The sequence below is a fragment of the Lampris incognitus genome, chromosome 17 (assembly GCF_029633865.1).
Source record: "Lampris incognitus isolate fLamInc1 chromosome 17, fLamInc1.hap2, whole genome shotgun sequence".
Lineage (NCBI taxonomy): Eukaryota > Metazoa > Chordata > Actinopteri > Lampriformes > Lampridae > Lampris > Lampris incognitus.
The window spans coordinates 34,674,434-34,697,936 of record NC_079227.1 but is presented as its reverse complement, the minus strand read 5'-3'; the positions used below and the strand labels follow the sequence as shown (position 1 = coordinate 34,697,936).

At 49.1% G+C, this 23,503-nt stretch overlaps 1 protein-coding gene across 1 annotated transcript in view; it reads left to right on the top strand.

The window, feature by feature from the left end:
* Positions 1 to 23,503, top strand: part of lrp2b (low density lipoprotein receptor-related protein 2b) — a 132,495-nt gene that overhangs the window by 68,525 nt on the left and 40,467 nt on the right. Inside the window, exons 46-58 of the mRNA XM_056296766.1 lie at positions 4,862 to 4,987; positions 5,148 to 5,267; positions 6,845 to 6,976; positions 10,095 to 10,296; positions 14,831 to 15,126; positions 15,380 to 15,896; positions 16,030 to 16,185; positions 16,381 to 16,551; positions 17,566 to 17,789; positions 20,250 to 20,427; positions 22,042 to 22,238; positions 22,969 to 23,214; positions 23,396 to 23,503. The exon at positions 23,396 to 23,503 is cut by the window's right edge and continues 21 nt beyond it. Coding sequence (XP_056152741.1) covers positions 4,862 to 4,987; positions 5,148 to 5,267; positions 6,845 to 6,976; positions 10,095 to 10,296; positions 14,831 to 15,126; positions 15,380 to 15,896; positions 16,030 to 16,185; positions 16,381 to 16,551; positions 17,566 to 17,789; positions 20,250 to 20,427; positions 22,042 to 22,238; positions 22,969 to 23,214; positions 23,396 to 23,503 — 2,673 coding nt within the window. The remainder of the gene's footprint in view (positions 1 to 4,861; positions 4,988 to 5,147; positions 5,268 to 6,844; positions 6,977 to 10,094; positions 10,297 to 14,830; positions 15,127 to 15,379; positions 15,897 to 16,029; positions 16,186 to 16,380; positions 16,552 to 17,565; positions 17,790 to 20,249; positions 20,428 to 22,041; positions 22,239 to 22,968; positions 23,215 to 23,395) is intronic.

Sequence of the window (23,503 nt, the reverse complement as noted above, 5' to 3'; positions counted from 1 at the left end):
TCATATATTTCTGATTTATTGGCATGGTATATGACCCCTGGACAATTAAGATCCACAGATGGAGCCCTGCTGGTTATTCCTAGGCCTCGGTTTGTTACAAAGGGTGATCGGACTTTTGCTGTTAGAGCCCCCACACTATGGACCTCTCTTCCTGTCGAACTAAGAAAACCCGAGTCTTTAGCTTCTTTTAAATCTTGTCTTAAAACTTTTCTTTTTATGAAAGCTTTTACAAATATCGCTGTGAGTCAGCCCTTGTGTGTTAAGACCAAATTGGGTAAAGACGTGCCAGTCTACCTGTGCGAGTTCACCGAGAATGGACATTGACTGGTAACTCCCTTTACTATGTTCTCTCATTGCCTGCCTCACCCAGCATGTGCTTCAAAGACAATGCAACCCTGAGAACCTCTATTCACTCAGGAAAGCCTCCTCTACTCACTCCTCCTTTACTTTTGGCTTACATAATTTCCAATCGGCTATAAATGAAACAGAATGTATCCAAGCACTTGCTAATCTGTCAGACAATCAGGTGCTATCCCTGACCAAAACCTTGATACGTGCCAAAAATACTGCCTCACTGGCCGCACCCTCTTTGACTCTTTCTCACACACCCCCCGTTCTGTTGGGAGTGGAGGCAACAACTCCTCCTTTCAATACCATGCAGTCATGGTTACTGCACGTATTAAGCTATTAGTGGTTGTCATATTCCAGCCACCAGGGTGTCAACTGGGCAACTTTGTAGTCGAACTATACATGTTACTCAGCCATTCCTGATGACACACCACTGACTGTCATGGAAAAAAATGATTATCCTTACTGACACAACCCAAGTGACTGACTTCCTGTCTCTTCTGTCCTCTTTTGACCTCAAACAGGTCCCCACCCCTCCCACACACAAAGCGGACAATACTCGATCTGATTTTGACCCGGAACTACTCCACAACAAATCTGACTATCACCCCTCTACATCTGTCAGACCACTTCTTTATTCAATTCACGGCCCCCTTACTGGAACATCCTCACATTCCTCTACAAATAGTCTCCTTCCGCTGAAACATGCGGTCGGTCCCTTACATCGACTCAGCTTTCCAATTAGGTCTTGAATTCCAGCCGCCTCATAATGAATTCTCTTCACCCCCTGTCTACGAGGCTAGAGACACACTCTGTTCTTCACTAGCCTCCTCTCTTAACAATCTCTGCCCTCTAGCATCCAAACCTGCTCATAATGCCCCCCCCCCCCCAGTCCATGGCTCACTGAGGTCACCAGAGGGCAAAGAACGGGGCTCAGAACGGCAGAGAGAAAATGGCGTAAAACCAGTGTTCACTGACCTCAGTGCCTATCAGTGTCTCCTAGCATCATTCTCCTCTGGCCGGTACGGCTACCAACAGGGCCGGTGAGGGGCAAAAACCGGTTTGCAGTCAGGAGAGGTGACTGCAGACCAGACCAAGCCACACGACCGGTGGCTTGCTCTTGCGAGCCTTCCCACGCCGGCAAACAAGACAAATTCCGCCGTATCTGCCGATGGGCTGAGCTGGTGCTAACAATAGCAGGTCTGCTGGCAGGCCTGGGGCTAAGGCTATCTGGAGTGCCCGTCATGTCTAACACAATCTTAGCCGAAAGCAGCTGCTCTAACTCACGGACACGTCTCTAGTGGAGACAAACCATCTGTAACTGCGGAACAGTCACCACACACCATCGTTTTAACGAGGCTGCTTTGACTGCAAATGCAATAGAGCTAACTGCTAAGCTAGCTTAAGCTTGGAGCTAGTAACAAACTAGGAACGAAATGCTGCCTACGAAACGTAAGACATTTGAGAAAGAAAACTAGAGAATCTAGCGATAGATGAGCTAAGCATGGAAAATAGCAATATCAGTAGGACAAATGAAGAGGTTAGGGCAGAATATAGAGGAGAGACAGTAAAGAGAATAAACAGCGGTTATCGATATCACGAAGGCAGAAGCTGGAAACAGCTGGCAGTGACGAGCAGTGAGGGAGATAATACACAAATCAGTGAGGTTCTTTCTTGGTGAGAAAAGCTGCAGAGAATAAATTTTACATTTTTCCCTCTCAAATTCACACAATTCAACAATTGGTAGTGCTAATGCATTCTATCTACAAATTTTATTTTAAAAAAAGAATATCACAAGCAGTTATAAGCAATGCAGCTTTCAAAACATTCATCTGCAAAAAGTTGCACATGCATTTTATCTGTTCTCGGCTTGACTATTGTAATGCACGTTATTCTGGTATCAGCAAGGGCTCCCTCCACCGTCTGCAGTTGGTACAAAACGCCACTGCTCGGCTCATTACCAGGACAAAGAGGCACGACCATATCACTCCTGTGCTTGCCTCCCTACACTGACTCCCTGTTATATTTCAAATTGATTTTAAAATTTTATTGCTCACTTTGAAGGCTTTAAATGGTCTTGCTCCTTCATGTATTTCTGATTTATTGACATGGTATATGACCCCTGGACAATTAAGATCCACAGATGGAGCCCTGCTGTTTATTCCTAGGCCTCGGTTTGTTACAAAGGGTGATCGGACTTTTGCTGTTAGAGCCCCCAAACTATGGACCTTTCTTCCTGTCGAACTAAGAAAACCCGAGCCTTTTCTTTTTATGAAAGCTTTTACAAATACCGTTGTGAGTCAGCCCTTGTGTGTTAAGACCAAATTGGGTAAAGACGTGCCAGTCTACCTGTGCGAGTTCACCAAGCATGGACATTGACTGGTAACTCCCTTTACTATGTTCTCTCATTGCCTGCCTCACCCAGCATGTGCTTCAAAGACAATGCAACCCTGAGAACCTCTATTCGCTCAGGAAAGCCTCCTCTACTCACTCCTCCTTTACTTTTGGCTTACATAATTTCCAATCGGCTATAAATAAAACAGAATTTATCCAAGCACTTGCTAATCTGTCAGACAATCAGGTGCTATCCCTGACCAAAACCTTGATACGTGCCGAAAATACTGCCTCACTGGCCGCACCCTCTTTTGACTCTTTCTCACACACACCCCGTTCTGTTGGGAGTGGAGGCAACAACTCCTCCTTTCAATACCATGCAGTCATGGTTACTGCACGTATTAAGCTATTAGTGGTTGTCATATTCCAGCCACCAGGGTGTCAACTGGGCAACTTTGTAGTCGAACTATACATGTTACTCAGCCATTCCTGATGACACACCACTGATTGTCATGGAAAAAAATGATTATCCTTACTGACACAACCCAAGTGACTGACTTCCTGTCTATTCTGTCCTCTTTTGACCTCAAACAGGTCCCCACCCTTCCCACACACAAAGCGGGCAATACTCGATCTGATTTTGACCCGGAACTACTCCACAACAAATCTGACTGTCACCCCTCTACATCTGTCAGACCACTTCTTTATTCAATTCACGGCCCCCTTACTGGAACATCCTCACATTCCTTTACAAATAGTCTCCTTCCGCTGAAACATGCGGTCGGTCCCTTACATCGACTCAGCTTTCCAATTAGGTCTTGAATTCCAGCCGCCTCATAATGAATTCTCTTCACTCCCTGTCAATGAGGCTAGAGACACAGTCTGTTCTTCACTAGCCTCCTCTCTTAACAGTCTCTGCCCTCTAGCATCCAAACCTGCTCATAATGCCCCCCCCCCCCAGTCCATGGCTCACTGAGGTCACCAGAGGGCAAAGAACGGGGCTCAGAACGGCAGAGAGAAAATGGCGTAAAACCAGTGTTCACTGACCTCAGTGCCTATCAGTGTCTCCTAGCATCATTCTCCTCTGGCCGGTACGACTACCAACAGGGCCGGTGAGGGGCAAAAACCGGTTTGCAGTCAGGAGAGGTGACTGCAGACCAGACCAAGCCACACGACCGGTGGCTTGCTCTTGCGAGCCTTCCCACGCCGGCAAACAAGACAAATTCCGCTGTATCTGCTGATGGGCTGAGCTGGTGCTAACAATAGCAGGTCTGCTGGCAGGCCCGGGTCTAAGGCTGTCTGGAGTGCCCGTCATGTCTAACACAATCTTAGCCGAAAGCAGCTGCTCTAACTCACGGACACGTGTCTAGTGGAGACAAACCATCTGTAACTGCGGAACAGTCACCACACCCCATCGTTTTAACGAGGCTGCTTTGACTGCAAATGCAATAGAGCTAACTGCTAAGCTAGCTTAAGCTTGGAGCTAGTAACAAACTAGGAACGACATGCTGCCTACGAAACATAAGACATTTGAGAAAGAAAACTAGAGAATCTAGCAATAAATGAACTAAGCATGGAAAATAGCAATATCAGTAGGACAAATGAAGAGGTTAGGGCAGAATATAGAGGAGAGAGAGTAAAGAGAATAAACAGCGGTTATCGATATCACGAAGGCAGAAGCTGGAAACAGCTGGCAGTGACGAGCAGTGAGGGAGATAATACACAAATCAGTGAGGTTCTTTCTTGGTGAGAAAAGCTGCAGAGACTAAATTTTACATTTTCCCCTCTCAAATTCACACAATTCCACAATTGGTAGTGCTAATGCATTCTATCTACAAACATTTTTAAAAAACAACATCACAAGCAGTTATAAGCAATGCAGCTTTCAAAACATTCAAAAAAGGCTTTTCAAATGAGATAGGAAATGTATTTAACATGTTTGTTAGACCTTGAGGACTCAAACAGTGTGTTTTGGTGAGAAACGTTTTAACAAAACCCAAATTTTTTAACGAGGACAACTCCATCGGGTACCTTTAACAGATGAAGCTAAACATGGATATTAATATCATTTAGAGTAAGTTACCTGCAGCTCCTGGCTGGCAGTCATATGTTTTGGCTTGTGACTCATTGTATAGCCCTTTGACCCCTGCCCTCCTCTCTCTCGTTCTGCCTGCTGCAGCTGACAGATCGTGTCCAGCGGGACAGGTCAAGTGTGACCATACCAACATCTGTATCTATCCTGACAATCTTTGTGACGGCTTCAACAACTGTGGGGACAACAGCGATGAGAATCCTCTGTTCTGTGGTAAGTCAACCCATCGAGGCCTTTTTGTTGTTGCAGATGTTTGTGTTCTCTGCCCTATGCCGAGAGAGTGGTTATGCTTCATCCAAGTTTATGGTTTTCACTGCTGAATGGAGACAGTGAAGATTTCATTTTCTTGCATTTTTCTGTTTGTGGCTTCCAGCGGGTCGTACATGCTCCTCAGACCAGTTCCACTGTGACGGTGGGAAGTGTATCCCCAATTCCTGGGTGTGTGACTCCATCAGAGACTGCACCGATGGAACTGACGAGCCCCCCTCCTGCCGTGAGTTTTCTGCACTTTTTTCCAATTTCAGCAGCTCACTGACATTCATATGGAGGCAGGCTGTCTTCAACTGGGTAAACAGACTGGATGCAAATGTCTTTCCCCAAGATCTCTTCATCCGGTTACCTTTCAGTCACTAGATGGTATTGTTGACTACTAACCAGCTAGTAACTCTCATTTCATCGAAATAGAATTTCACTGGGTAATAGTTGAATGGATGCCTTGTAAGCCAAGTATTTTCCTTTTCATTTTACCGCCCACCTGATTTTTTGGCTCTATCTTTTATCTAATGTGTGAATTTCACCCTAAAACATATTAAGGGTTATTGCATAGATTCAAAAACTTAAGGGATCTAGCAGAGATTCAAGTCTAAAAGTTTTTCGACATTACTTAAATCTTGACTTTGGAGACACCAGCGATTCATCCTGGTAGAAAGCGGTTGTTCAGTTGAAGCTACTGTATGTTGCTTTGAGTGCTATACTGCAAGTAATCCTCTTGTCCTTTCATTTCTCTTAAACCATGTGTTCCAAGACAGGGTTTCTTTCAGTTTAGTAACACAGACCTGGATAGCCTTGACGTTGAAATGAAATTCATCACATCAGCCCAGCTTTGCCGTTCCTATTGTTTGTTAATGTAGCTCCTTCTTGGCTCTTGAGAAGCATTCTGAACTGAGATTGTTTTTATAGTAGTTTCAAAGTCAATGGCACAAAGACGACTTGGTGCCTAGATGGTCTAAGGGGACCTAGGTGCCATCCAAAGGGAATTTATTCAAAACACATACTTGTTTGTAAATGCTTTGTTGCCTGGCGAACCTCGATTATAAAACGCTCAAATAAAGTATGAACAAAATGGAAAAAATACAGGGGGCGTCCAAAAGAATCCAAAAGAATTGAAGAACAATGTGGGAGAGTGACACCTAAACCATAAACCACAAAGCAATATATGTCCAATTACTCACAGTCCCAAAATTTGAACTTATCCCAAACCATTAGCTTTGGTTTAGAGTGCCTTGCCTGTAGATGTTTTGTTGGTTTTACTATCTGTGTTAATGCTCTGATTTAATGGACTGCAGAGATTTTTCCTGTAAAATGCTTAAGTATTGTAACACAGGGGGTTTAGTTGCAAAATATTCCTTATCTGTATTGGACAAAATTACAAACTGATGTTTTCCCTTGCTCAATACTTGAATACAAAAACAAAAATTGTTCACATAATCAAAGGTAATCAAACTTGCTAGTTTGAGTGTCTAGCAAGTGAAAGGCATAAACGAGTCCCTTTTCTTGTGGCTGTGTCGTTTTGGAATAAAACACAATCCCCTTCCTCACCTAGTCGCACCGAAAAGCTCGTATTTTGGGTGGAAGTTGGATGTTAAAGTTGCCAGCTGAAGGTTGTTTTGTATGCATTTAACCATAAATATTCTGATGTGGTAATGACTAAATCAAATATATAGTTTTAAAGTGATGTCTTTCTAAGTTGCCAGCTGAAGGTTGTTTTGTATGCATTTAACCATAAATATTCTGATGTGGTAATGACTAAATCAAATATATAGTTTTAAAGTGATGTCTTTCTCCCCCCAGAGGACCAGATCAAGACATGCAGTCCCAGTCAGTTTACCTGTAGCAATGGCAACTGTATCCCTCAATCATTAATCTGTGATGGCAACAATGACTGTTGGGACAACAGTGATGAGGCACCTGAACTGCAGTGTGGTGAGAAGACACCCTTATCTACACATCATGACATCACATTGTAGGGAAGTGATAACTAACAGAATAGGTGGATTGGCGCCCAGCTAATCTTTTTCAGATAAACTGTCAAGTCCAAGGGCATGTACTGTACAGACACTCAAATATTTGAGTTTATCTTTATTCAAGAGAAACCCAAAAACATATAACTTATCTAAACCAATATAATATAAGATTTAACACAACTTTTTTTTCATTTTATTATCTAAAGTCAACCTTTTCTTCTCGGTAATATGAAAGGGGTTACTTAGTTGTTGAGTAGTGTCTTCTATAAAGCACTGATAAAACTGTGGTAATGCTGTTGAAATGGATGCCTCGCTTGATGAATGTAAGCAGTTTGCTCTCTGGCAGCCCTTCCAACTGCATGACTGCCAGCAGCTTCCATGGAGGGAAGGCAATTTAAATGTGCTGCATGCATTTTCAGTAATTGCTCAACAACTGTATCTCAAAGCATCGTGCAGTTACAGAACAAGAGCACGTCATATGTATAAGGTATTACTACCATTTTACCGCTACCTACACACTCCAGTTTCCTGGATAGGGTAAAGCCTCATCTCATCTCATCTCATTTCATCAGCCACTTCTCCGGGGTCAGGTTGCGATGGCAGCAAGCTAAGTAGGGCACTCCAGATGTCCCTCTCCCCAGCAACGCCCTCCGGCTCCTCCTGGGGGATCCCAAGGCGTTCCCAGGCCAGATTGGACATGTAGTCTCTCCAGTGAGTTCTGGGTCTACCCCGTGGTCTCCTCCCAGTTGGACGTACCTGGAAAACCTCCAAAGGAAGGCACCCAGGAAGCATCCTAATCAGATGCCCAAACCACCTCAACTGGCTCCTTTCGATGCGAAGGAGCAGCAGCTGTACTCTGAGCTCCCTCCTGATGTCCGAGCTCCTCACCCTATCTCTAAGGCTGAGCCCAGACACCCTACAGAGGAAACTCATTTCAGCCGCTTGTTTCCATGATCTCACCCTTTCGGTCACTACCCCAAGCTCATGGCCATAGTTGAGGGTTGGAACGAAGACTGACTGGTAAATTGAGAGCTTTGCCTTCCGGCTCAGCTCCCTCTTCACCACAACGGTCCGGTACAACATCCGCATTACTGCTGATGCTGCACCGATCTGCCTGTCAATCTCCCGCTCCATCCTACCCTCACTTGTGAACAAGTCCCCGAGTTACTTGAACTCCTTCACTTGAGGCAACAACTCATCCCCAACCCAGAGGGAGCAATCCACCATTTTCCAGTAGAGAACCGTGGCCTCAGACTTGGAGGTGCTGACTCTCATCCCGGCCATTTCACACGCAGCTGCAAACTGCCCCAGTGCGCGCTGGAGTTCATGTTCTGATGAAGCCAACAAAACCACATCATCTGCGAAGAGCAGAGATGCAATTCTGAGGTTCCCAAAGTGGACCCACTCCTCACCTTGGCTGCGCCTTGAGATCCTGTCCACGAACATCGCAAACAGAATCCAACACCCACCGAAAACATGTTTAGGGTAAAGTATAGTCAAGGCTCAGCGTTTTCTGTTTTTATTTTTCCAAGGCATCCAGCATGCCGAATTTCGAGGTTATGTAACAGGACACTGTTACATAACCTCGCACGAACAGGAACAAATTTTGGACCCGTGGAAACATAAAATCCGGGTGAAAATCAGTTTAAACCGATCTGCTCCTTTTATCTGGGTATTTTTCGGTGAAAATCGGTAAAAACCGAAAACACTGAGCCTTGAGTATAGTCTGCAAATATTTTATGACTCATAAACTCTGCACCACCAAATGTTGATATAAAACAATAGCACAGGTGTTACAGGTTGACCACACCAGACAATATGAACACATGATATTCTGTAGATGACATGGCTCATACATCTTGGGTTTGACAAATATCACGCTTTTAAAGTCAGCTAATTGCAGTGTAGGATTTTGCCTTGTATTTATTTAACTGCCCACTCAGGGAGCAATGGGGTGTAAATAGAGCTCATATTTGTCAGCACTGAGGGTCATATCCACGTCCTCAAAACAGGCCACATTGTTTGTCCTGCAGCTATAATACTAGACCGGAGGGTAATAAAGTGTATGGGCTTGTACACCAGTCATCAGACCTCGACCGTGGACGTTTCCAAACCTCGCTTAATTTACAAGCGGGAACATGAGGCGTGGCAGAGGCCAACTAAACAAGAGTTTCAATTCAAGAAAAACAAAACCAAAACTTAATGTCAGTGCCTGGACAAACCCGGATTCCTTTTGCAATACTGTGAACGTCCTTTTAGATTACATAGCCGTTAATCTATTCGTAAATTCTTCGTGAAAGTGGTAGAGTTGTTTTGGTGAGGTTGGTATGACTTGAAAACAAAGGGGGGAACCAGGGCGGAGCGTCTCAGGGGTTTCCATGTACCTCTCGTTCAGATGGGACAGTATGACAGCATGCTTTTATTGTGCTTTTTATTGTTGTGTTCGAGCATGTTTATTATGTGTGTGTGTGTGTGTGTGTGTGCGTGACTTATCCTATTTCCGGGGACACGTTTCAGACTAAAGACAAGTTAATCGGGGACGGGTTGGCTAATTGGGGGCAAAAGTCACGGGTCAGCGGTTAAGGTGGTGGCTAATGAGCGTAAGTCTATGCGATGTCCAAAAAGTGATATAGGTGAACAATCTTCTCTTAAAAGCACTCATATACCGTTGCAGGCCTCGGGTCGTTGTGAGGCGGGTGTGTGCACACCCAGCAGGACTAAAAACAAAACCTGCCAAAGGGTGGATGAGCGCGCTAACGGCCATCCACACCTGGAGAGGGGATAGGGACCACCAGGTACTCCCCCCCCCCTACTGAAACACAATGATGACTCAACCTGTTGAGGCATCAGCTGTGCTCCTACGACCTCCATAGGTTACGGAACTGATGATGATGATGATGATGATGATGTGCATGTGCATGTGCATGTGCATGTGCATGTGCATGTGCATGCGCATGCGCATGTGCATGTGCATGTGCATGTGCATGTGCATGTGCATGTGCATGTGCATGTGCATGTAAGAATAGGTTCATGTGCCCATACTTAGCGAACCAACACGCCCTGTCCGTCTCTCTCAGGCCAGCGGACATGCAGTCCCAGCCAGTTCACCTGCCCCACCTGGCACCCGGGCCACCCTCGCTGCGTGCCACGGGGCTCTGTGTGCGACGGGGAAAAAGACTGTGCCAACGCAGCCGACGAGCTTCAGAACTGCCCCAACCGCACGTGCCACATGAATGAATTTGCCTGTGCCAACGGCCTCTGTATCCTGCTGCCCTACCAGTGAGTATGACGCCGTGGGTATGTGTGTGTGCCGCTGTACTGTGTTTACACTCAACTCTTGTTTTTTTTTTCCCCCTTGATTTGCTTTTGTTTTGTTGTTGTTGTTGTCTACGGTTGCCCACGCCCATGAGGGCGAGGGAGCCTCCGGCTGAGCTGCCACCGCTTCTGTCAAAGCAGGAAGCGGGGCCAGCAATACCAGCAGCTCGTGAATAGTACCGACAATGCTATCATTAGTTATGGATTTTTTTTTAATTATTTAATTATGAATAATGATATCATTATTTTTTTATTTATTAAATAATAAATATTAATTAATTTATTATCATTATTATTGTTGTTGTTATTATTACTACTACTACTACTATTATTATTATTATTTCCATCCATCCATCCACATTATCCAAACCGCTTATCCTGCTCTCAGGAATGCTGGAGACTATCCCAGCAGGCGGGGAGACACCCTGGACAGGCCGCCAGGCCATCACTCACACACACATTCACACACACACACATTCACACACACACACACACAATTTAGTATGGCTGATCCACCTGACCTACATGTCTTTGGACTGTGGGAGGAAACCGGAGCACCAGGAGGAAACCCACACAGACACGGGGAGAACATGCAAACTCCACACAGAGGACGACCCGGGACGACCCCCAAGGTTGGACTACCCTGGGGCTCGAACCCAGGACCTTCTTGCTGTGAGGCGACCGTGCTAACCCACTGTGCCACCGTGCCGCCCTAATCAGGAACACTTTATTTGACATATCGTTCCCCCCAGCCCACACCAGGGCAACACAAAGACAAAATCACACATCCAAAAACTGTGAGAACTTCAAGACCACATAACTAACTAACTAACTAACACATACATCTAAATTAACACATGTATCCAAACTAAACAAAAAAAAATCACTGTCCAAGGGAACGAACACCAGCCAGGATGACTGTCGGAACTGCCGGTCCGCATGGGCTAGCAGTTAGCTTAGCCTGCCCTGCTTCCGCGTCCTGTCAGACCGCCCTCGGTGCCTCCTCCTCGGGCGCAGCTCCAGGCAAGGGCCGTGGTCCCTGGACCCACTGGACGTAGTAGACCAGGCTCCCCTAGCCTATCCAGCGCCAACTCTTCTAGCCAAACACCCTCGACACACCTCTGTAAAGCCCCTTGAGGCAAATTTGTGATATTGGGCTATGCAAATAAAGTTGACTTGACTTGACTTGACTCCCCCGCACTCCAAATGACGACACCAAAAACAGCCCAGTCAACGCCAGGCTAGGCCGCCGCCAGACCGCCCTCAGTGTTACCAGAACTGCCGGTCTGCACGGGCTAGCAGTTAGCTTAGCCTGCCCCGCTCTCTGCTTAACTTCATTCATAGTCACTTAGAGGGTAGTACGAACCATGCCAGACTGTTGTCCATAGACTTCTCGTACGGTACTGGAGGCTGCTTCAGTACCGTACAGCCTCACCTGCTGGTGCAGAAGCTTGTGGAACGTTTAGAGTTGGACACCATACTGTTGGGTGGATTTTTGGACTTCCACACCAACAGATCTCAGGGGGGGAGAGTGAACGGACACTTTTTCTGGCTTGATGTCCACATCCCTTCAGGGCTGTGTCCTCTCTCCTCTCCTATACATCCTGTGCACTAATGACCGCCGCAGTGAGTTCAGAAATCATCACATTGTGAATTGTGCAGATGACACAGTGATAGTGAGCCTGCTGAAGGAGAATGACACGTCCCACGGTCTTGTCATAGACGATTTCTGGAAATTGTGTCAGGAAGCCTTTCTGGAACTAAATGGGACTAAGACCAAAGACCTGTATTGGCTTTAGACGTAATCCCTCCTATCCAGTCAACACTAAGATGAATGGTCAGGGGTTTGAAATTGTTGAGTCATACAAGTACTTGGGCACTATAATTGACAACAAGCTGAACTTTGAGTGTAATACCAATTTGCTTTGCAAAAAAAAAAAAAGGCCAGCAGCACCTTTTTTGTCTGAGGAAGCTGGCTAAGTTCGGTGTCGACAGGTCCGTGATGACTGTTCTACAGACCTTTTATCGGTTGGTTTTTTTCCCCCTTTTCCCCCCAGTTGCACCTGGCCAATTACCCCACTCTTCCGAGCTGTCCCGGTCGCTGCTCCACCCCCCTCTGCTGATCCGAGGGGGCTGCAGACTACCACATGCCTCCTCCGATACATGTGGAGTCACCGGCCGCTTCTTTTCACCTGACAGTGAGGAGTTTTGCCAGGAGGACGTAGTGTGTGGGAGGATCACGCTATTCCCCCCCAGTTCCCCCTCCCCCCTGAACAGGCGCCCCGACCCACCGGAGGAGACGTTACTGCAGCGACCAGGACACACACCCACATCCGGCTTTCCACCCGTAGACACGGCCAATTGTTGTCTGTAGGGACGTCCAACCAAGCTGGTAACACGGGGGTTCGAACCGGCGATCCCCGTGTTGGTAGACAACGGAATAGGCCGCTTACGCTACCCGGATGCCCAAAACCAAATTATTCTTGATAAGATAAGATAAGATTCTTTATTGTCATTGTGCGCACACAAGGAGATTTCGTTTGGTGACTCTCAGACCAGCAAGACTAGACAAGGTAAATGATTACAAACAAGATAAAAACAAGGACAAGCAACATTTAGTATAACAAGTGAGGTAGTATAAATAAGTGATGTAGCAAAAATTATAATGAGACAATAAAAGATAGCAGCGGCTTCTCAAGCTCGAAATCATGCATGGGATTTTTGCACATAGTTGTCCATATTGCAGCGGCTTTAGTACCAGTTAGTCCTCAGCAGCTATAGGCAGGTGTATGTGTGTGTGTGTGGGGGGGGGGCAATGGAGGCTACAGCTCTGGGGAAGAAGCTGTTCCTCAGCCTGTTAGTCCAAGTTTTGATCTTTTCCCCGATGGCAAGGGAACGAATAGACAGCGACATGGGTGTGTTGCGTCTTTACTGATGTTGCTGGTTTTCCTCTGTAGGCGGCCAGCATACACAGCATCCAGGTCTGGGAGCACAGCTCCCACAATCCTCTGTGCACCCGGGCCAAGTCCTTCCTGTTCCCTGCTGTGCAGCTGGCATACCACACCGTGACACGTTGACGGAGGAGGCTTTCTATTGTGCTTCTGTAAAAGTTGACCAGCGGCTGAGAGGGGAGACCGGCTTGTTTAAGTTTCCTGAGGAAGAAAAGCCTCTGTTGTGCTTTCTTCACCAGGTGGGAGGTGTTAAGTGACCATGTCAGTTCTTTGGCTATGTGGATTCCCAGGAATTTGACGTTATCCACAATATACACCGCTTCACCGTTTATGTGCAGTGGGGGTGGGGTGGTCTCCCTGGATCTCCTAAAGTCCACAATGATCTCCTTTGTTGTACTGGTGTTCAGGACCAGGGTATTGTCTGAACACCACCCAGCCAGATGTTGGACCTCCTCTCTGTAGTATGTCTACTCATTGTTGGTTATGAGTCCCACTACAGTGGTGTCATCAGCAAACCTCGCTATAGTGTTGGAGGAGTGGATGGGGGTAAAATCATGAGTGAAAAGGGTGAAGAGCACTGGACCGAGCACACAGCCCTGTGGCACACCTGTGTTCAGGATGAGGGTTGGAAATGTATGATTACCTATCCGGATATTTGGTCGTCTGTGAGTGAGGAAGTCCATAATCCATGAACAGAGTGAGGTGGCTAATCCTAGGTGGCTGAGTTTGTGTACCAGTTTATGGGGGATTATTGTGTTGAAAGCAGAGCTGAAGTCAGTAAAAAGCATCCTGACATATGTGTCTGGATGCTCCAGGTGGGACAGGGCTGTATGAGGTGTAACTGAGACTGCGTCCTCCCTAGATATGTTCCCCCGATAGGCAAGTTGGTGGCTGTCCAGATCTGTGGGGATGATGTCATTGATGTGAGAGAGTCTAATCCTCTCAAAGCACTTCATAATAACTGGGGTCAGGGCAACTGAGCGATAGTCATTGAGGCAGCTGACTGCTGTCTTCTTGGGTACAGGTGGATTTAAGGCAGGTGGGGACTACAGCCTGTTGTAAGGGGAGGTTGACGATGTCGGTGAACACCCCTGTCAGTTGGTCAGCGCACGTCCTCAGTGTGCGGCCCGACACTCTGTCTGGTCCTGCCGCTTTGGAGATATTGATTCTCCTCGGAGTGGACCTCGCCTGATGGTGCTGTAGGCCGAGTGCGTGCTCCTCCTTGGGCAGGGTCATTTGGGCCCTCGCTCCGCTGAGCTGCGTTTCATAGCGTGAGAAGAACTGGTTAAGCGTGTCACGGGTGATGTGTGGGGTGCTGCATTTGTAATCCTTTGGTGGAAAAAAAAATCACAGATGTGTTTCATAGACATACAGTAGTTGTACCAATTTGAGATGAAGACTGAAATCTCACTGCGCTTGCATGAGCTCAACCGTAATGCTTGCTTGTGTTGGTGAACGGGAAAACGAGTCGTCCGAGAAAACTACAACTTTGTGATCTGTTCTTATTTTGAACGTATTGCTCTAAACCACCCCTTTCCACTCGCCAGCTGCGACCGTGTCAATGACTGCGGGGACGGCAGTGACGAGCGGGGCTGCACGTATGACACCTGCGGCAGTGGCGAGTTCACCTGCGGCAACGGCGCCTGCATCTCGGCCCTCTTCGCATGCGACGGGGATGCCGACTGTCTGGACGGCTCAGACGAGGCGGAGAGCCTCTGCACCACACCACAGCCCACCTGCGGCCCGCAGGAGTTCATGTGCAAGTCAGGCCAGTGCATTGACGTCAAGAAGGTGTGCAACAAGCAGAAAGACTGTCAGGACAACAGCGACGAGAAGGGATGTGGTAAGGAGGGGGGAGACAGAAACACGTTGGGGATAATCCCTTGCGTATTATTGTGTTGTCGCTGAATTCAAAAAGAATGGTAGCTTGAAACTTCTGTAGCTTGTTGTTCTGCAGGTTCTTGTCCCGTAGGCTGTGGTTCTGTAGGATTGTTCTAGTCATCGAGTTTCTCACTCACAAATGAACGCAACAGCTACAGCTGATAAGTTCTCCCCTCATGGGCCATCTTCTCTTCTCCTCTCCTCCCTGTATCCAGGTGTGAACGAGTGCAGCAACCCATTTGTTCACAAATGCGCCCAGCTCTGCACTGACACCCTCACGGGCTACTACTGCTCGTGCAACCCGGGCTACCGGCTCATGCCGGACGGCAAGGCCTGTGAGGACATCGACGAGTGCCACGACACGCATGCCGTCTGTAGCCAGATCTGCGAGAACGCCGTTGGCTCTTACTACTGCAAATGTGCCCCCGGGTACATCCGCGAACCGGACGGGCGCACCTGTCGCCAGAACAGCGGCATTGTGCCATACCTGCTGTATAGCAATCGTTACTATATTCGCAGCATGGCCACCGACGGGTCACAGCTGAGCATCGTCTTGCAAGGTCTGTCAAACGTGGTGGCACTGGAATTCGACCACCACGACAGCAGGCTGTACTGGGTGGATGCGGGGATGGGAAGAATTGAAAGAATGCGATTTGACGGGAGCGGTAGAGAGACGTTGGTGGATCACAATATGGGGGGCGCAGAGGGACTGGCTTTGGATTGGGTGGGCAGGTAAGTGAATGGGGGGGAACACCGTAGTTCAGTTTCCCCCCCCCCCTTTATACAATTTGAGAAAAGACCATTATTTCATTCAGTAGACAGAACAATAGATTACATGTTTTTTAATCGAAGAATGCCGTTCCAGGAAGTTGTACTGGGTGGACAGTTACTACGGCTCGGTTCACGTGATGGAACTTGATGGGCGCTATCAGAAGAAGCTGCTGTCTGGGGAGATCCGTGGTGGTAACAACACATATGTCATCAGTCGACCCCGAGCTGTGGCCGTCAACCCAAAATATGGGTACTGACATGCATGCCCACATACACACTCGCTTTTACACACATAACCTATCTTTAAAGGTGCACAGAGGAGTAAACCGCAAAGTTGCTCGGGATCAAAATGAAATATTTGACATATTGAGCGGATGGGAAGAATTGCAAAGTCAATTATTTTTATGCGCTCCTGCTCGACAGCCCTGCTCTCTCCTTTTTCTAGCTGGCTGTACTGGACAGACTGGGGAGACACGGCCTACATAGGCAGGACTGGTATGGATGGACAAAACGCCAGCGCCATCATCTCAGCCAAGCTGGAGTGGCCCAATGCGCTCACCATAGACTACGCCACCAACAAGATCTTCTTCGCCGACTCGCACTTCAATTTCCTGGAGTGAGTTGGCAGCTGTAGAACTTGGCCCGCGTTACTGAGGTGGGAAGTAGAACACCAAGGGAAGATATTAGCATGGTCTGCGCTCAGGTCAGATGTGTCTCTACGAGGGAAAACAATACCCAACCCTACATCTGATTGCGGTTTGTTAGTGCACAGTGTCTACTCTTGAGGCATTCAGACAAGCCCAACAGTTATTGTTTTTCAAAGGAGATACAGTTCAATGGAGAAACCAGCTACCTTACAAGTAGCTTCAAATGTGCAAAACTGTAAACAGAAATAGCTAGATCTGGGCATCCGGGTAGCGTGGCGGTCTATTCCGTTGCCTACCAACACGGGGATCGCTGGTTCGAATCCCTGTGTTACCTCCGGCTTGGTCGGGCGTCCCTACAGACACAATTGGCCGTGTCTGCGGATGGGAAACCGGATGTGGGTATGTGTCCTGGTCGCCGCACTAGCGCCTCCTGTGGTCAGTCGGGGCGCCCATTCGGGGGCGGAGGGGGAACTGGGGGGGAATAGCGTGATCCTCCCACACGGCACATCCCCCCCTGGCAAAACTCCTCACTGTCAGGTGAAAAGAAGTGGCTGGCGACTTCACATGTATCGGAGGAGGCGTGTGGTAGTCTGCAGCCCTCCCTGGATCGGCAGAGGGGGTGGAGCAGCAACCGGGACAGTTCAGAGAGTGGGGTAATTTGCCAGGTGTAATCGGGGAGAAAAAGGGGGGAAAAATTCCCCCCCCCCCAAAAAAATAGCTAGATTTGGCATGAACCAGACACGTAGGAACTGTAGGAATTTGCCCTACTCTGTCTAGACGAGTGGGCCTTGGTGCCGGCAGGTCCGTTCTGAACACAGCAGGTTTGCATGTTGGCCTAGTAGAGGGTGACTCTTCCCTGAAAGTGGACGTTTTGCAGTTTCACTACTCACAACAGTAAAACCTGCCGTGAGACCACCTAGATAACAAGAATAAACCGATAATAACAACCTCTAAACTGGATCTCCTCACATGTCTCTCCCCAGCTATGCCGATATGGATGGGCAGAACCGACATCGGGCCATCTCGGGCTCACTCCCCCACGTCTTCGCCGTCACCCTCTTTGAGGACTGGGTTTTCTGGACCGACTGGAACACACACACCATGGAGAAGGCCCACAAATACTCCGGTGCCCAGCGCACAGTGATGGGCAACAACACGCACCGGCCCAACGACATCCACGTCGAGCACCCCTACAGGCAGCCTCGCAGTACGTAGCCTTCAACCCGCAGACGCTCATCTCTGCCACGTCTCCGTCTAGCTCTCAGGAGTTCTGCCTGTAGCTGTGCACGGGAAGCAAAATATACAGCAGACATGGAACACCTGCAGCTTTTTCTTAGCTTCAGTTGTGATCTGAGGGCATCCGTTTTGTATTTTTAATTCGCCTCTTCAAGTTAGTTTTAAGCTTTGAGCTTCGGTCTTGTGCAACTAAACTGTTGAGAAGATTTACTTTGCAAGCCCAAAAGATTGAAATATAAAATGCAAAACATTCAACGGTGAGAAACTGACTGCATACATGTGCAGCAAGGCTTGGCTCGTGTGTCCGCCCGAGGGAAGCTAAGCAGATGTGGGCTTGGCTAGTACTTGGATGGGAGACCTCCCGGGGAAACTGAGTTGCTGTCGGAAGTGGTGTTGGTGGGTCAGTAGGGGGCAGTCTTCCCTGTGGTCCTAATAAAAACAACAAATATCAAGTCTCAGTGCCCCAGTACAGTGTGCTGTAGGAGACGCCGTCCTTCGAATGAGACGTTAAACCGAGGTCCTGACTCGCTGTGGTCATTAAAGATCCCATGGCACTTATCGCGAAGAGTAGGGTGTTCCCCGGTGTCCTGGCTAAATTCCCAACCTGTCTCTCTCCATCTGGCCACCTGATCATCCCCCCCATGTAATTAGCTCATCGATTCCTCCCTCTCCACCTCAAGCTGATGTGTGGTGAGTGTTCTGGGGCAAAATGGCTGCCGTGTATCAGCCAGGTGGTGCTACACGTTAGTGGTGGTTGAGGTGAGTTTGCCCCCATCAATGTGAAGCGCTTTGGGTGTCTAGAAAACCGCTATATAAATGTAGTCCATTATTTTCTTTTGCATTTTTGGTGTTTTAACTGACCATCTGGTAGTGACTGACTTGTAATGAGTGCAATCTTAAAATACTCTGGAAAAAAATGTAAGATTTTAAAAGTTACGAGCAACCAGTGATGAGTGCTAAAGTAAGGGCTTTAGTTTACGAGAAGTAAACGTACAGAGGAGAGGTGGAGAAAAGGTAGAGTGCTTGGAGTAGAAAGTGGAATTCATTCAGTGGGGAGAGACTGGTGTGATGAGGAGATGAGATTTCTGTCTATTACAAACAATGGGGGGAGTACTTCTACTTTTCTAAGTGCAGTGTGAAGGTTTCTCCAACAGATGGCACCATTAGGGAAAAGAAAAGACAAAAACAATGGCCCGTGTTCACTGTTATGCAGACAGCATCCATAGATGGTGGTGCGAACTTACGTTTACGGCGGCCTCACCCAGTACCAGTGTGGGAAGATGGTGGTGCGAACTTACGTTTGCGGCGGCCTCACCCAGTACCGGTGTGGGAAGATGGTGGTGCGAACTTACGTTTGCGGCGGCCTCACCCAGTACCGGGGTGGGAAGATGGTGCTGCGAACTTATGTTTGCGGCGGCCTCACCCAGTACCGGTGTGGGAAGATGGTGCTGCGAACTTACGTTTGCGGCGGCCTCACCCAGTACCGGTGTGGGAAGATGGTGGTGTGAACTTATGTTTGCGGCGGCCTCACCCAGTACCGGTGTGGGAAGATGGTGGTGCGAACTTATGTTTGCGGCGGCCTCACCCAGTACCGGTGTGGGAAGATGGTGGTGCGAACTTATGTTTGTGGCGGCCTCACCCAGTACCGGTGTGAGAAGATGGTGGTGCGAACTTATGTTTGTGGCGGCCTCACCCAGTACCGGTGTGGGAAGATGGTGGTGCGAACTTACGTTTGCGGCGGCCTCACCCAGTACCAGTGTGGGAAGATGGTGGTGCGAACTTACGTTTGCGGCGGCCTCACCCAGTACCAGTGTGGGAAGATGGTGGTGCAAACTTACGTTTGCGGCGGCCTCGCCCAGTACCGGTGTGGGAAGATGGTGGTGCGAACTTACGTTTGCGGCGGCCTCACCCAGTGCTGTCCATGCAGTGTCTTTGTCCACGTCTGCGTCTGGGTTTGTGTCTTCGTCTGATGGCTGGGAGAGTTGGCGTTGGGTCGGCTGTGGGAGTCTGGCCTGCTGAATCCGGTGGGCCCGGGGACCACGGCCCTGCCCGGAGCTGCGCCCGAAGTAGAAACACCGAGGGCGGTCTGACAGGTCGCGGAAGCGGAGCAGGCTAAGCTAACTGCTAGCCTGCATGGGCTAGCTAACTGCTAGCCCATGCAGACTAGCCCATGCAGACCGGCAGTTCCGACAGTCATCCTGGCTGGCGTTCCTTCTCAATTTTTTCCCCCAATATGTTGGATATATGTGTTTTTGTAGTTCTGTAGATTTTGTAGTTTTTTTTGTAGTTTGGATATGTGTGTTCTTGTAGGTTTTGGATGTGTTTTTGTCTCTGTGTTGCACTGCTGCAGGCTGGGGGAAACCACAACTAAATGTTCCTGATTCCTGGCACTGCGCTCACTGATCTGTCTTTTTGTCGCTGTGTTCACTAGGTGATAACCCCTGCTCCTCCCACAGCCTGGTCTGTAGTCATCTGTGTCTGATCGCCCCCGGCGGGAGTCGTGCTACCTGTGAGTGTCCGGATCACTTCATCGCCCTGCAGGTGGGCTTTAAGATCCAGTGTGTGGCTGACTGCTCCAGCACCCAGTTCCGCTGTGGAGACAACGAAAAGTCAGTTGAATTTGACGTTTCTTTTTCTTCGCTAATTCACAACTCCTCGCATTTTCCATGATCACGTGAGTTGTCTTGTTTTTGTGGGCAAGTATGGCAGGTATGGAAATGAATTTTATAATCTATAGCAGGGGTGTCAAACTCCAGGCCTCGATTGGCCGCAGTGTCTGCAGGTATTTGTTGCAACCGTGCGCTACACCACCTGATTAAACTAGTTCCTTTCCCTCCTTGATCCAGGAGGTGAGCTAATTAGTTAAATCGGGTGGTGTAGTGCACGGTTGCAACAAATACCTGCAGACACTGCGGCCCTCGAGGCCTGAAGTTTGACACCCCTGATCTATAGGTCTCAAAAGGTGGGTGGCATGGTGGCGCAGAGGTTAGCGCAGTCGCCTCACAGCAAGAAGGTCCTGGGCTCGAGCCCCGGGGTAGTCCAACCTTGGGTGTCGTCCCGGGTCGTCCTCTGTGTGGAGTTTGCATGTTCTCCCCGTGTCTGTGTGGGTTTCCTCCGGGTGCTCCGGTTTCCTCCCACAGTCCAAAGACATGTAGGTCAGGTGAATCGGCCATACTGAATCATCCCTAGGTGTGATTGTGTGTTGGCCCTGTGATGGTCTGACGGCCTGTCCAGGGTGTCTCCCTGCCTGCCGCCCAGTGACTGCTGGGATAAGCTCCAGCATCCCGCGACCCTAATTGGGATAAGTGGCTTAGATAATGGTTGGATGAAAGGTCTCTTAAAATAATATTAAAATGTATGGAAGATTCTAGAAAATTTGGATGCAATTAGAATGACGTATTTTCTGTAGTTGTACATGACTGTAATTCCAAATACGTGAATATTTGTTGCTGTGCAAAATGTGCTATATGGTGGCCCAGTCGCCACACTGATACTGGATAGGGAATACCCCATCCATATTAATCCATCCATCCATTATGCAAACCACTTATCCTGCTGTCAGGGTCGCGGAGATGCTGGAGCCAGCACTCATTAGGCGGCAGGTGGGGAGACACCCTGGACAGGCCGCCAAGCCATCACACAGGACTGACATACAAACACACACACATTCACACCTAGGGACAATCTAGTATGGCTGAGTCACCTGACCTACATGTGTTTGGACTGTGGGAGGAAACCCACGCAGACACGGGGAGGACATGCAAACTCCACACAGAGGACGACCCGGGACGACCCTCAAGGTTGGACTACTCCGGGGCTCGAACCCAGGACCTTCTTGCTGTGAGGCGACTGCGCTAACCACTGTGCCACCATGCCGCCATGCATCCTATTAATCACAAATCAAAATCCTAAAGAGTTACAAGTCAAAATGGGCATTAGGCAAGTGTATAAGGAAATCAAATTAGAAACCCCCCCCCCACTTCCTGAGGACTGGGTACTTCTGAGATGCTCTTGAGCAGACGTGAAGCTAAGTGGCCAACAACGTCCAGGGTTGGGTTGCGTAATGTGTATGACTGTGAAGCAGACTTTTGCCGAAGGTGACCGTGTTTGTCCGGACGATAAATGATCAGATTTAAAATCGGATTACCAGCCCACCCTTCATAACCTCCATTCTCCCTCACTTCCTGTCTCCGTCCGTGCCCCCGCCTTCTTCCCCTTCCCAGGTGCGTTCCCATTTGGTGGAAGTGCGACGGCCAGTCGGACTGCGGCGACGGCTCAGACGAACCACAGACGTGCCCTCCCCGCTACTGTCCCATTGGCCGGTTTCAGTGTCGAGATGGAAACTGCACCTACCCCGGCTTCATCTGCGATGGCGACTCGGACTGCCCTGACGGCTCAGATGAGGACGCCGCTCTTTGCAGTATGACACACACTCCGTTGAAATACCCTCTAGTTCATTATTTAACGACGCTGGGATCTCTCCTGAGATAACGCCCGTCTGGCCTCCTGAAGCTGTACTGACAAGAAGGTCCAGTCAGGAGAAATTCAGAAGCAGGGGATTGAACATGTGAAAAAGTCTCTCCCGTTGCCTAGCAGCACGGGGATCGCCGGTTCGAATCCCCGTGTTACCTCCGGCTTGGTCGGGCGTCCCTACAGACACAACTGGCCGTGTCTGCGGGTGGCAAGCGGGATGTGGGTATGTGACCCGCTCGCTGCACTAGCGCCTCCTCTGGTCGGTCGGGGCGCCTGTTTGGGTGGGGGGGAATAGCGTGATCCTCCCACGCGCTACGTCCCCCTGGTGAAACTCCTCACCGTCAGGTGAAAAGAAGCGGCTGGCGACTCCACCTGTATGGGGGGGGAGGCATGGGGTAGTCTGCAGCCCTCCCCGGATCAGCAGAGGGGGGTGGAGCAGCGAAGGTGGGGTAATTGTCCGGGTACAAATGGCCAAGTACTGCCTCTACATTTATGTCTCGGCTGACCCGAGAGTCGACGTGGGGTCAGTTTCACTTGCGTCTCAGTTTAGGCGAGAAAAAGGTCAACGGGAAAGTTCTGTTGCACCGCTTTTGTGCTCAGTTCGGGCTGAATGTTCAGGGTGGGGCTTGGCATTCGTTTTTAGGCCTTGGTCCAAGCTGTAGTCTGCACCCTCCTAGGCGACCACCGCTGCCAGGTGAACCAGTTCCAGTGTAAGAACAAGCAGTGCATTCCGGTGTCCTGGCACTGCGACGGGGTCAGCGACTGCTCGGACGCCAGCGACGAGGACCCCGAGAGTTGTGCCCAGAGGACCTGCCCGCCGGGGCAGTTCCACTGCGCCAACGGTCGCTGCGTGCCGTCCAGCTACGTGTGTGATGTCCAGGATGACTGCGGGGACGGATCTGATGAGCCTTTCGAAACCTGTAGTAAGTGAGACAGCGCAGGGCGGAGGCTGAGCGGCGGCTGGAGGTAGACTCAAGATTGACTCTCTCTCTCTCTCCCTCTCTCTCTCTCTCTCTCTCTCTCTCTCTCTCTCTCTCTCTGTGTCCCATCTCTGTTGTCCCTCTTCTCCACCTCTCCGCTTCCCTCCCATTGCTCTCCACCCAGTGGGTCCAGACCACAAGTGTGACCAGGACACGGAGTTTTCCTGCAAGACCAACTACCGCTGTGTGCCCCAGTGGGCCCGCTGTGACGGCGTCAACGACTGCATCGACA